Source organism: Stigmatopora argus, chromosome 2, assembly GCF_051989625.1.
Source record: "Stigmatopora argus isolate UIUO_Sarg chromosome 2, RoL_Sarg_1.0, whole genome shotgun sequence".
Lineage (NCBI taxonomy): Eukaryota > Metazoa > Chordata > Actinopteri > Syngnathiformes > Syngnathidae > Stigmatopora > Stigmatopora argus.
In genome coordinates, this window is record NC_135388.1 from 16,158,494 (window position 1) to 16,173,578 (window position 15,085).

Here is a 15,085-nt window from a genome sequence, read left to right on the forward strand (position 1 = left end):
TAAAATAAAATTGTAATGCTCTTCAAAGTATCTTACGAACTCTCTTTTTCACCTTCAGGGTCTCAATAAAGAGATGAAACTTTATCTGAATGAACAGAAGCATAAATCATCATTTCCATCCTTGCTGACACACAACACACACAAAGGCATAGTATATGCACTAGCCAATTTCCATGTGATTCCCACATCGTAATTAAATCGAAAATTTACAACGGGAAGATTCAGAGACTCCACATTCATGTTCTGTGATACATAACAATGGTGGCTTTTTTTTCTTGAAAATTGATAAATTGGCATTAATGTGCATTTTCAAAAGGCATTCAAGAAGACACAGAATCACACTGTTCAAAATGTGCTGAGAAGAACTGTATGTGTGTGGCATTTAGGATCTAAACTTTCACATCAAAAAGGTACTCGTAGTCCTAATATCATGAGAGTGATATAATCAAACTGCAAATACCTGATTTTTTTTATTTTTACTTTTCAGGTCTAAACATTATTTCTTTTGGGATATGCTGCTTAGCCTTTAATTTATAGAATTGTCTGTGTAAACACAATACAACTGGACATATTACTATAAAGATAGGGGTGGTTTAAAAATTGGGGTCCCAGAACAGATCAGTTTCAGAGACCAAATATGACTTAGTGTGGACAGTGTGAGCATATTTATTCAAATTAACAATTGTTTTGCTCCATACTTGGTCATTTACCACTGATTATTTGTAGTGGCACTTTTTAAAGCCTGGTCACTCTGACTTCATGTGGGTGGGCTATGACTGAGAGTAAATTAAGGAAGCAGAGGACTCCTCAAGCTGGACAGTACTAATGATTTAGAGACATCCCCCTACATGCTGCGATATCTTTTAACTGCTTCCATGTGTCTCCTTCATTTAACAACACACAAAAGATCCATTTGTCACAATCAGGGATTAAATTGGCCACAGATCGATACCACTTAGCCTACCCTCTCCTAGTTTCTAAGTAATTAAATGTGACAGCGATTGATGGAAATTGAGCATAATTGAGCATCCCAAAAATCCAAAATTGATTGGAAAGATTTCTAAAGTGGCAAATCATAGGGGAGCTTCTTTTTCACACTATTGCAGCAATTTTAGCAGTCGAAGAAAATATCATGCTTCGCTCAACTGTAATGTTCTGACACACAATCATCAATGTCTCTAAGATCTCTATCAAATCAAACTGTTTGCTACAGAATGTCAGTCAGGCACTTGTACTGCAAGGTCACATACACCGATGCATATTGCTACTGCTCACTTCTGCTAAACAAATACAATCATTTGGTATGGTTATTACATACAAAGTGACAAAATTGGTGTCGAGAAAAGAAATATCCCAGCAGTTTTAAAAATAGTTGTTCACATACTTTGTATGGTTGTTCTTCAAACTGTTAACTTAATTTTAATAATGGTCAACTAAGAAAATGGAAAAGGAATGGGGCTCATAAAAAAATAATCAGTCGTGTCAACTCACTGCATCCATCCTCATCACTATGGTCCCCGCAGTCGTTGTCTCCATCGCATTGCCACTGAGCTGGTATGCAGGTGCACTCACCAAATGCACTGACCGCACATGTGAAGTGGTTCCTCCCACAGGAACACTCAGCACTGCCGTCAACTCCTACACACACAAAAAAGGATGAGTTAGGATGAGTAAAAGCTGTTTGAAGTAAATGTCCAAAGACAAGAAAAAAGCTCAGCATCCACACTGTAAGTAAATATATCTTGCAGATGACCATCTCTAACCATAAAAAAAGAAGAAAAAAAACATAACACAAAAATCATTCACTCCACATTGTTAACACATAAAAGCAGAAATTAATGTGTGCTATTTTACATATTCCAAGTCCAAATTTTGATGACAAGTTTTGCATAATTAAAAAATTAACATTACATTATTAACCAAAACATAACCTCCACACCTATTGGAATGTGTGGGACCGCTTCACTAAGATGATTACCTGAAAAAAGTACATCTATGGACATACACATAAATCCATATTAATTTTCATTTGAATGCATATTTATTGCAAAAAAAGCCAGAGTTTTGGACTTTAGATGTAATATATACTGAAAACACAGTATGTTCCATGACTAATGCACGGGAAACAAATCCCACACTTATTAACCTAATATGTCCATAATGACCATGACTTCCCGAGTGATGGAACATCCATTGTTCACACAGCTTTCTGTAGTTTGTGGCCAACACTATCAGGTAAACCTCGACATCCTTTAAAATAAATACACTTGTCTCTCTCAAGGCCTTTTGGATCAGGCACCTTATTAGTAAGGTTTCAAGAAATAATACAATAAATACACGTAAATTATTCATGGAAATAAAGAATTTGTTCATTTATAAAAATTAAATAAATAAAAAAACTCATCAACACGAGCCCAAGTTCATGGATGGTTTTGAATAGTATGTGTATGTGTTTTCTGGCTCCTTCACAAAGGCATCCGTCAACCCAGCAGGGCTTGGCAGAGAGAGCTCAGTAACCTTCAGATCCCTCCCATTGCACTAAATTAATGCCCTCTTTCTTTTTTAGTCACCATTCTTTCTTCCTATTCCTTTCTTTTCACAATCCCTTCATCACACATCCCCCTAAAACTGTCCCTCTTATTTCCAGCCCTTCCCCACATTCTTTCTCTCCGTGCCATGAAGGAAAGAAAAAGGAAAACCCAAATTTCGTTGTTTGCTGGTTTATAATGTTTTGGGGTTGAATCATTTCATAGTTCTGTGATACGCAGCATCTGACGTTTAACTGATGTGAAAGGTCATAGTCTAATTGATTAATAACTAAAAATGCTGAATGTATAGCAACTAGAGTGGTTTTTAACTTGGATGACAAGTAAATAAATAGTATTTTTTCAGTTTTTAAAAAGATCTATATAAAATGTAGTGAATGTAATGAGGGAAACTACAAGTCACACATTGTAATATTGCGAGAGAATTTTTTTTTACAAGAACTATTTTGAGATTAAAATCAAAATATGACGAACATTAAGCCATACGTTGTGCTATTATAAGATTCAAATCGTAATATTATTAGCCATTTTGTTCCTTGTTGTCCGGAAGTTGTTTGGTTTCACAGGCTTCAACTTTTGTTGAGGTTAAGTATGTGTGAGCACAAAACTGCTCTCTGCGTAATGTTAGGGGATTGAGGTAATATGGGGAGGGAAAAAAGTCGTATAATTACGATATATTCTTGTTTTTACATTACGTGAACCGGAAGTTGTTTGTTTTCAAAAATCCACTCAGCGAGGCTGCCGGCCATCTAGATTGCACAGTAAGCTCATTTTTATGAACATTTTTGATTTGGATACTTAATATTAAAAATAAATAAAAAAATGTGATGTACTGAAGCCGCAAAATGGTGAAGGATGACAGTAGATGCAGAAAAAGAATAATATGCTTCTTTATAGCCAATGGCAGATGAAGAATCGTTGAAGTTGGTTGTCAAGCAACAGTACGGTAAGCATATTCGAAACTTTCGCTGCCAGAAGCTGCTCTGCGTCTTCTAATAGGGCACTGTCAGAAAATAAAAAGAAAACGGAGACCACCAAGGATCCACCACAGCTTCAGCTGCAAATTGTCTAAACAGACCTGCTGTGGGACAGCACAGGTGGTCCTACATCTCAAGTAAACACGAATGATCCCACAAACTCACCCTAACACCATGCCTGTCCAGACCCACAGGGAGCTGCTGGGCCACAAATTCTAGCTCTACCAAGCACAATGAACCAAAGATGGATACAATGTGGAAGTCTTGTATCTAAGCAGGTGGCATTTACCATTTATTTCCTAAACTGTAGTTGTTATAATTAAGGTGTGAGGAATGTAGTAGAGACTAGAAGGCCAAAACACACAAGAGCAACCCGGCTTGGAGAGCGGGTGGTCATAAGCATTGAGCTGTGTAAAAAAGCTGCAAGTTAATTAGCCCTGGACCGCCCAGAAGTCTACCTGCAGGGTCAGAACTGCATTTTTCTTATAGTACGATGCTTTGATAATAGATAAGAAATAGAGGGGGGTATATTGGGTCATCAGACAGCAACAGTGGGTGATGGGAATGGAGAGACAATACATCCTTGTTGTGTATCCTCTCTCCCATTCTGCTGCTGTAGATTGGTAGGGCCAATGTAGCTGCAATAGGCCAGCTGTTTCCCAGCAACATTACACTCAAACCAACTGGTATCCTAACTTGCTGTCAGCCAAGAGTTTAAGCTTTATTAACTTTGCCAAATTGTAGACTGAATGAGACATACTAACACATACAGAATCATTCATTTTCCATTCTGCTTATCCTTAAAGGGCCACGGGATGCTTTAGCCTATCCGAGCCAACTATGGGCTGTAGGCCGGGGACATTCTGTATTGGTTGCTAACAAATCCCAGGGCACATGGAAACGAACAACCATTCATGCTCACATTCATACTTTGGGACAATTTAGAGTGTTTAACCACCCTATCATGCATGTTTTGGGACTTGGGAGGAAACTGGAGTACTTGGGGAAAACCCATGTAGAAACAGATAGAACATGCAAACTCCACACAGGGAGGGATCATCTGCATAACATGCTAAGGAAATCGACATAAGACGGAAAGAACGTAAGTGTAATTGAAAGTTTCCCCAACCAAAACAAACACACTCACTATGTTCACTGTGGTTCTGTGCACTCTGCCACGCTGATATGAGTACAAGATGCCAAACAGGCCAGTTCCTTTGCTCCACTGGCTCATTTCCACCTCCAAATTTGCCCATCATATGTCAAGCTGTAGCGGCACAGTCAGCTGGTAACCACAGCAGCAGGAGTTGAAAAATTGTACGCCTATTATTCGTGTCCGGTGTTTTTTCACGTTTAAATAGCAACAAGACATTTTCAGTTCTCTGAAAACTGCTGCTTTCCCAATCACTTTTAAATTAAGCTCAAACTTCCTATTTTTGTGTTTCAAAGAGTAAATTTTGAGGGGTTTTTTGTGTTTCAAAGAGTAAATTTTGAGGGTTGTTTGTGTTTCAAAGAGTAAATTTTGAGGTTTTGCAAAGATTTTGGAATTCTAAAACACCGCAAAATATCTGGTTGCGAGACTTGGGAATGTACTCAAAGTGCCTGGCAAACAAGCTCTGACTTTAAGCCAAATGTTCAAAGCATAACTAACAATCCTTCTGGACAGGTTCATCATCACAAGCTCATCCCTTTGGCTTGCTCACTTGCACACAACATAGGTTTCTTTTCACGCCTGCTCATCTCAAGCTCTTATCAAACAGTGCCATTCAATCAATTCCTTAAAGCACAGCGAGAGGGATTTTTTTCTGACTGCTGTTCACCAGCCTTTAATGCCAAACAATCTCCAGTCTCACTGAAATGCAGTGACACACTGCCACATGTTAGTCATGCGCAGTGACTCATTCAAGCACATAACAGAAGGCACCCAAACACATACAGAACAGTGTGTGCCAATTAACTAAGTGAAACTGAGGAGTGTGGGGGAGGATACAGAGGTTCTTCTCATGAAAGAAACATCATAATTACATCTTTAGTGATATATTCCCTTGCTGCTAAAGAGCTCTTCGTTGAAACGAGGAAATAAATTTAAATGTGTTCAATTGATAGCCCACACAAACACACAAACCCACAGACACGATCCATAGCTGGGCCAGCAGTCTCTGAATTGAGTTCAAAGATAACATTAGACTTGGCCAGGGATAAGTGAAAGGCTGCCGGTTATTCTGGCTGGCACTCCATTGAGGAAGCAAGATCTAGACACAATGAGACCAATGCAGAAAATAAAAATAAGGAAGGAGATTACAAATAATATTAACATAAAACGAATTGGAAAGGTTGTCAAGAGCGCATAAGAAAAATTGTGTAGCAACTGCAAGTTGAAAGTTTCTATACAAATGTAAGAAAACCAGGAAAGTTAGTGGTGCTGAGGAGAAATCTTGTATTGCCAACAGCATAACTATTTTCCGCAGAGAGCTTAAGCCATCAATGGGAAGCTACAGAGACAACAAACATGCATAAGTGTGGGGCAATGAAGCCTCTAAAAATGCTGCATTTGGCAAAATTGCTGAGGAGGCCAGTTTAAAAAAACTACTGTTCTGATGGTCCTAGTTATAAGCTCAGAGGACTTATTTGGTGTCTTAAGGCGGAGTGGATGAAAAACCTAGTACGCGGCTTCAAGCCAGAGAGTGAAGAGTGAACAAGAGAGAAAATCCGTATTTGTTCAACGGCTGCTGAGACAGCACCATGACTGTCATACCATCCAGACAAAATGGCAGCTGGAGGGAAAGAATGACAATTTTGACAGGGTTGGGTGCCAAAATGTATCAGTTTCTTGAGACTAAAATGTAGTAAAAACTAAAGTGATGCAGAGAAAGCTGTATTCTTCCAAGTGCATCCAGTGATGTGTTACAAAAACAAGTGCCGGAATTCAGAAACTAAATTCCACCTCTTGTTCTAGAGCAGGGATGTGCAAACCGGTCCTCGAGGGCCGCTGTGGGTGCAGGGTTTTATTCCAACCAATCCAGCACAGAGAGTTTAACCAATGAGATTTCTGCAGAAAACAAGAAGCACCTGACTGCAATCCACTAATAGCACTTGTAGGACACCAGATTGGTGAAAAGGTGTCCCCTCAATGGATTGGAATGAAAACCCGCACCCACTGCGGTCCTTTGTGGTATAGTTTGCCCACCCCTGTTCTAGAGCTAGTTTGTAAATACTGAACCTCCAGTCAACTTTGTGTATAAGCATAGTTATTATCATTGTTACAATGAGTAGACTAAATGTACTAATAAACATCTAATCGCACTGCTACTGTTTCCTAGTTTATTCAAGGCATCAAAGTTCTCGCATGGACCAAGTACACTTTATAAATCTTTTCATTCAATCATTTCTCTGAATTTGAAGTTGAGATATCACTGTCAAAAATATTGTAAGGGACGTAGAAAATAATTTAATTTCAGAATCGTGTACTTTAGAATTACTGTTTCCCCCCCGATTGCATTTAGGTTTTATCCAGTTATAACGCGGGTATGTTGGCACTACAAAGAAAATACAAAATATATATTTTTTTAGTTACATCACTGAAGTATGGTGAGTGTGTGTGTGCGGGCGAGCGTGATGCCTGACAGTATAAACACAGTAATGCTGTATGCTTTGCCTCTGCCTGTAAACTCCATACTTGGTGGGTAATGTGCTGAGAGAGCACTTGGTGTCCAAGCTCGCCCTAATCCACAGATTGTCAGCAGGTTCCCGAGCACCACATACACGCACTCAATAGACATACACAAACACACCAACTTTACCCCCAAACTGGGGCCTCTCTCATGCACACAAGTGTCAGAGCTTCAATGTGCCCAAATCATCAGTGTTCACTATAGTGAAGTGATCTGTTCTTGTTATGCATTACTTTTTGTCTATAATCATAAACAGTCAAAAGGCAATCCAAAATATTTAAGTGTTGCTCTCTTTAGTTTAATGTTATACGTATTATGTCTCCGTAGAAATGCACGCTTTGAAATTTGTAGAGCAGCTCTAATGGAAAAAAAACAGCCCCTAATGAATAAACACAAGAGCAAAGCTGATGAAATCCAACAGTATAAGCTGAATCAAGCCATTTTTTTTGCCATGTAGGAGAATACATATCATTCCACATCCAACATCGACTTAAAATCACCACAACTCATTAAGAAAAGGTGGCTTGTTTTCAGAGCATTATCATGACACCTTTCCGAGCACTTTTTCATTACTGTTTTCCCTCAAATGAACAGAATAGACTTGAAATGTAACTAAAAACTGATATTGAAAAAAGTTCTTAAACAGATCTTAAGAACATGGGGTTCCAATCTACAAAACACCTGAAAAACATATTCTGGTTGAATGGCCTGAGATGGATAGGGAGGGATGAAGGAATGGGTGGAGTTTCATAGGGTCTTTATTAACAGTGAAAACAACCAAATCACGGGTTTTCTATATTTTAAGTGGTAGCTCTTTCTAACAAAAATATAGTCAAACAAACAAACACTAACGTAAGAATAGCTATGCTTGAAATGGCATCTATGTAGAATTAATGTTGTTTGAGATTCCAGATCTCCTAAATTAACACATACTACTGGTTCATCGGTTTTTGTTTTATACGCGTCTCTAAGAAAGTTAATGTCAAATTCAGCCCAGAGTAAGACTGTAAAAGCTTTATGAATCTATGCCAAAAAAAATCCACGTTCTCCTCTTCTTGCTTTGAATTATTTTATTGCTCAAGGGTTCCACAATGAAAGATTTAAATCTATCTGGTGAAGAAATTATCTTAATTTACAATTTTAACAGATTGAATGAGGTAAGAAAAGACTTGATGATAGTTTTAGTTCCATTTCAGAAGTTTCATATGTATATTTGGCTTATGGTATTGCACGTCCCTTCTCTCATATATTTTATTCAGCTTTGAGACAAACATTTCCTTTTAATTCAGATATCAAGCACAGAAAATGTCATTACCCCAACCTGGATTGAAATGGGATATGTATTAAATGGTAGTCATCTACTGTGCATCTTATCCTCAGGAAGGTGACAGGGATGTTGGTGGCTTTCCCAGCTAACTGAGGCAGTAGATGGGGTACGCACCGAATTGAGTGCCAGCCAAAAGGGGCAAAAGGAGGCAAAAACCCATTCACGCACACACTTATACCAAGGAAAAATTTGGAGTGTTAAGCTTGTTTTTTGGGATATGGAAGGAACCGGAGTACACAGATGAAACCCACGCTGGCCTGGGATTGAACACTTGAGGTCAGAATTTTGAGGCGGCCGTGCTAACCACACATCCAATTAGACATCATATCTTAGCTTTACCAAAATTGTTTCATGCTTAAAGTGAATGACGATAATACACAGGTTAGCCTGTTTAAATCATTTGAAATTTTTGGAATAGCTTTCTTTTGTGCAGGATCAAATGCAACGATGGATTTTGCACATGAGCAAATTTCTTCCTTAAATGACTTAGGGGCAGCTGCAAGGGCCAGATAAGTATTACAGTCTGAGTTTAGTCCATGTCGGAGAATTTGAACCCACTATGAGGGTATAAATGTAATAAGAAGAGATTAATCCCTTGTGGGCAATATGAAACCCTCCTTCTTGGCTGTTGGAAAAAAGTACAGGAACTGAGGTTTCAACTCTGCAATCAATATTAAGTTATAAAATGACACAGCATGAAGGGATTCACTTGGCAGATTTAACCTCTACCGTGTTGGCACATGTATATGTCTGATGTTAAATTATGGTCTTTCAGCAAAGACTGCTCTATTATAGTGGACCTTTAGTTACAGTGCTGACTGTTTTCCACATTAGTCCAGAATTTGGCCATGATATTATTTTACTTGAGTGAGGTTTCAAACAGGCATATGCAAAAATGAATGACCCATAATTATTAATAAACAGCCATTGTAAGGTTAAGAAACCACAAAGTCACAAGAAGACAACAATAATAAAGAGCATACCAGCAGACATCAGCATGGAGAGTTTATAGATTGTTGGAGTGGAGGGATAATAAATTGGTCACTTGGAACGTTGATTTTTTTTTCAGGATTGAAACAGACAACCTGTGGTTGGGTTTAAATTCTTTCCCCTTCAGCCTGCTTTTAGAAGGAGAAAACGGCAAACACAGACCACTTTATTCAGAGTAATTTATCCCTATGGCTAAGCCTTGTTTGCCGGCTGCAATAGCCCCCTTCCGGGGCTGCCCAGCAGGATGCCTGCGAGTGGCGTGTGAAACTTTCCTATCTTGTTCAGCTCAAAAGACAAAGATGAACAATACTCCACACCAGGCCCTGGCCCAGAACAATCCCTCGCTCAGCTGTACTCTTGGCCTAACCTTCTCTATATGCTCTAGACCAGTTACTGGAAATCCAAATTTGCCTTAATTTTACCCAAGATATCATAAGATCTCAATCTTACCCTCTGTTAATGGAGGGGGGATACCTATCTAAAACATTCAAAAACATCTCTCATTTGCACTCACTGCTTGTCTAGTTTCTGACTGAACTCACAAAAACAGAACAAAATTGCTTATTTGTAAGGATCACTTTGTCCCTTGACAAAAAAAAATGCACACATTCGAGTGCAAATGAAGAATAATCTGGTTATCCAACAAACCTCATTTTAATCCAAAATGAGAACAGTATGCTTATCAATTAGGGGCAAAAAGTGCAAACCATTTTTGCATTCATCCGTAGGTTACCAGAGTTGTGGGCTATGAACCAGAACCAGCCTCCAAGACAATCTGTAGAGCTCTTGCGGGAAGCCATTTTTACTCCCAGTACGCAACCATTCACCAACGTCTCCTACAGAGCTATTGAGAATTCACTAGGCACCTCCACATCCCAACAAGCTCAACAAAAAGCATTTTAAAGCAACACCCCCCACAGTTCCCACACTATTTCACCTGTCAAATCCTTACAAAACACCCAAGGAGGGCCAAATGGTGCTCAGGCTCACCACAGCACACCTCTTGCCAGCCTTGGCCCCACTAACTACATTATTCCCCTTGACTAAACAATACACTATCAATCTTCCCCATCTATGATCTTGAAACTGATTTGGGCTGAAAGGGCCATGAAACATTAAATGAGCGCAAAAAACTTGAAGAAAAAAGAAAAGTAAATATTTGGTATATCAAAAGTACATAGAGATAAAAAAATACTCTATGAATGTTTCAACATTCTAAATATTCAGGTTACGAAAAATAATAATAACCATTGGTTGACAGTTTTACTTAGCCAATAGGCACCCCTCAATCCTCTCCATCTCTAATGTTGCATGCCACATGGCGACCTTAATCTACTATTTCTTTGTCCTTATCATTATAGGCTCTCCTTCGAAAAGCAAACTGACATCTTCCTTTGATAGAACTGTTGCCAGGATAATACATCTGTGTTGATTAAAAAAATGTGCACTCCATTGCACAGACCACGAGGGCAGTGTGATATGACCGAAATGTGACGTAAAAAAACAGTAGTGGTGTCGTCTGATGTCTGAGTGTGGGGCATGTACCGGCTTGCCTGCTGGCTTAGATTACTTTAGACCCGTAAACAACAGTGAAAAAGCTCATAGAGAAACAACTTTCTGAGTTCCATATGGACATGGCTCAACATTCATTTGTCATTTATTGACTTGTGACTGTTATTATTGGATGATGCACCACCTGAGACTGGCCGTTTTAAAAGTTACATGTCAAAAACACTGAAAAAATTGTGCTTGGTTCCACAGTGGTAGATGCACAACTATTACAACTGCTTTGCGGTATTTTCATTAGAATTTGGTATACATCTGTCACAAATATTGACTGTTTGACCAAAGAACAGTTAATAACATTATATCAAAAAAATAATATAGCATTTTACCTGAAATAATTGTTGCAATATGTATCAAGACAAAAGTTTCATACATAATTCAATTTCTTTGTATTCAATGATTGTTGTCTTTTATTTTTAATACAGCATATAGAATTATATAAAAAGTTATGAATGATGTAGTGAAAGCATTGTTTATAAAATATATCAAATTTGCTAATAGAATAAAACAATCGTTAAATTAATGTCACAATTGTATCTTCTGCATTAATCTGTTTGCTGTAACTTGTTTTTTTTAAGAACATACAGAAGCTAATAAGGGTTTAGTCAACTACATGATTTGTATCTGTAAGCCAGGAGCCCTGTATTGCTTGACCTTGACATAGCATTAGCCAACACAATGCTGTGTATTTTAAGTGAAGCATCCAACCTCGCAGTTTATGGGGAAAGGCAAGGTTAATAGCTAAGGTTTGAGAGACATTAATTGAAGAATATGATGACAACAGCAACGCTATTTTTAGGTTAAAGACCAAACCCCCAAAAATATTGTTCACCTCAAGACGGTAAGGACTATTCAAATCTGCAACGAATAAAATATCTTTCAGTAAATCATTGACTACTCGTCATGAGGTTAAAAGACATATGTATGTGTAGTCCAGAACAGCTGTATATACTGCAGCCTCAAATCCTTATTATTTTGTACACAAATGACCCGCTTCAACTTGATGTTTTTTTTCTCCAATTTTGTATTTTTTCCCCATGTATTTATTATAAACGTCACTGTCCTGTCAATGGCTCCTCAAAAAAAGATATAAGCAGTGTCTCATCATATCTCATTTTCTGAACTGCTTTATCCTCATTAGGGTGGCTAGGGGTGCTGGAGCCGATCTCAGCTGTCTCCAGGCTAGAGGCAGGGGACACCCTGAATCGGTGGCCAGCCGATCACAGGGCACGAGGAGACGGACAACCATGCACACTCACACCCTTACCTATTTAGAGTGTCCAATCAGCCTACTATGCATGTTTTTGGAATGTGGGAGGAAACTGGAGTACCCAGAGGAAACCCACGCAGGCCCGGGGAGAACATGCAAACTCCACACAGGTGGACGTGACCTGGATTTGAACCCAGGGCCCCAGAGCTGTGAGGCCGACGCGCTAACCACTTGCCCCACCGTGCCGCCCGATATAGGCAGTGTCTCACAGTAAAATATGGCTTTCATATGAAACCTAAGCATTAAACAAACAAATAATTGTACTGTGGCCATCAGAACACTTGAGCACAGAGAAGGCAATGAACTACTTACTGCACTTGTGCCCACGCACCTGCGCACGGAAACACAGCCCACAAATATTTATATATTTTCTATCCCTGGCACCTCTTATTCACACAATCAAAGACACATGTTTGCACGTACCTCTTGACTATCCCATTACAGGACAGCCCAAATCCAGCTTGCAAGCAGAAAGCCCCAATTTGTTTACTCCTGTGGGAATTATCGGAGGGGGGTGAAATTAATCTAACGGAAAGTTGGGCCCCCCTCTCAAAACTCTTGAATTACTGCTCCTCCTCTTCCCGTTACACTCTCCCACTCAAAACGCCCCGGAACTTAATTGCAATGAACTTAAGATAACTGCAAAGACTGATAGTGTGCACATGTGCATGTGACAAAAGATATAGGGAACAAGAACAGAAGCAGGAGATCACTCGTCTGACACTCCTCTATCAATACAGTATATCCCCCATCTGCCTATTTTTCAAGGCTGCTGAAGCGTTCCAAACTCACAGGAGATCAAAATACAGCAGTGAAGTGATGAAAAACCAACAGCTTCTGATAAGATCAGTTTAGCACAAGGACATCACCTGCAGCACACCTCTGCTGATATGAAGTTGTGTTGTACGTAAGTCATATTTCTTCCACAAAAAAGAAGCAGGGGATGAACTGACAACACTTCAATAGAACAAAGTCAGACTGAGTTTTCAGCTTCTCCCTTCAGGGGTTGCAACAGCAAAACAGGCAATGTGCATGATAGATTGAGCACAAGTAAACAATAATAATTTAATACCCATCCATCAGTGGGTTTCTTTTCATATAAGTAACTAGCCCATTTGGTTTTTTGCTATTGGTGTTTTTCTGACCAAGGATCACTATATTTTTATCATAATTACTATATTTACATTAGGTGGCAATCTTCTTGAATATATGCAAACACAGACAAAATGTGTTATGATTTGTATTTTATTTTATTTGGTTACAAAAAAGGTAGTCAAGTCAGTTCCTTTGAATCATTAATGGATACTGACACGCCTTGCATAATCCAAAAATATTGTCTCTAGATTCTAAACTATTCTATCTACCTAAATATTCTTAACTACATTTCTCTTCTGTCGTCCATGAGAGGACACAACAAGAATTTGAAGAAAATAGCACTCTGAATATAGTGTAACTGACAATAAACTGCATACAACCCATTTTACATGTGATTTACATTTGTTCAGATGTAAACCAGACTAAACTTTAAGCCACAAGGCTCCATATTGTATTATGGGAAATTTCCATCAAAAGACATGGAGATCATTAGTTTATAAAATCCTTAAATCAGTAATAGTTTTAGTACGGAAAAGTAGAGACAGATAGACGCTGAGACCGACAGTGACACACACATCACAACACCAGTTAGTGGGAGGTATGGGCCCATGTGTGCGCTTTTGATGATCAAGGAATTAGAACAGGTGGACCAGTGGCTACAGACACATGGACACATGCATGCAGTCATCATGTCTAAGGGTTTGGAATCATCATGTGGTGTGCCTTAGGGAAGTTGATCTTCCTGAAATCTTGCTCAACAAATGTCTCGGTGCTCTAGACTTGTCAAAACACAAATAGCCTAATGAGTCTGCATTATCTTTGTATACAATTCTTTAAATCATTTTAACATATTTTTTACTTCTGTTGAGGAAAAGAGACTACATTTACCAAATAAAGATCTTTACAGCTTTAAGAAAAAAAAAGTAAACAGAAGCAAGACTGTGAAGTGGCACTGGTCTCTTGGCCCACATGGCCCATCAACAGACACAAGTGCAAAGGGAATTTAACTCTGATCTTATGTGTGACTACACAAAGACCAGCACAAGCCGGCTCTTAGTGTTGCCTGTTCAGACAGAAGGCTGATGCAAACTGGTCTTTGAGGAGGCCGCCCCACATTGACTCTAGGGAAGAGAGTAAGGCTGACAGGTCAGTCTTAAAGCTTTAAAAAATGGGGCTGGGATCAAGGGGCTCTATGGGAGAGGAGAGGAAGGGAGCCTCAAGCTTTCTTCCTCCACTCCCCGAGGACAGCCAGTGACTTAGAGACAAAAACAAAGGTTGTAGAGTTGAGGGAAGCTAATAGCAAGTAGTGGCTTGGGAGAAGTTTCAGCTAGAAGAAGATGTTCAAGGCACATGGATGATTGATCCACCGAATAGTACTAAACTTTCCCCTTACTGTATTAAGGAGTAACATAAGTATGCATTATCCATCTCTAACTTATTTCGACCAGCAGTCCCAATGGAAAAGCAAAGTAAATCAAGGAACAATTGAAACCCCCTCTCCAGACTGGCTGGATAGGCAGTGATTTGGAAGATGAAGGGGCAAAGGATCAAAGCCCATAAGAGAGAAACACAACAGCTCCATCCAGCTGGATGCTTCCCCTCTTGTCACCTCAAAAAGGGGGTGCTGACCAGGGAACGCTTCA

General features: G+C 39.1%; 1 protein-coding gene across 2 annotated transcripts in view; it reads right to left on the minus strand.

Annotated features, from left to right (window-relative positions):
* lrp4 (low density lipoprotein receptor-related protein 4) overlaps window positions 1-15,085 on the minus strand; it is a 76,457-nt gene that overhangs the window by 42,529 nt on the left and 18,843 nt on the right. For both annotated transcript variants that reach the window (XM_077624368.1, XM_077624359.1), the window contains exon 2: window positions 1,492-1,638. In XM_077624368.1, the coding sequence (XP_077480494.1) occupies window positions 1,492-1,638 (147 nt within the window). The remainder of the gene's footprint in view (window positions 1-1,491; window positions 1,639-15,085) is intronic.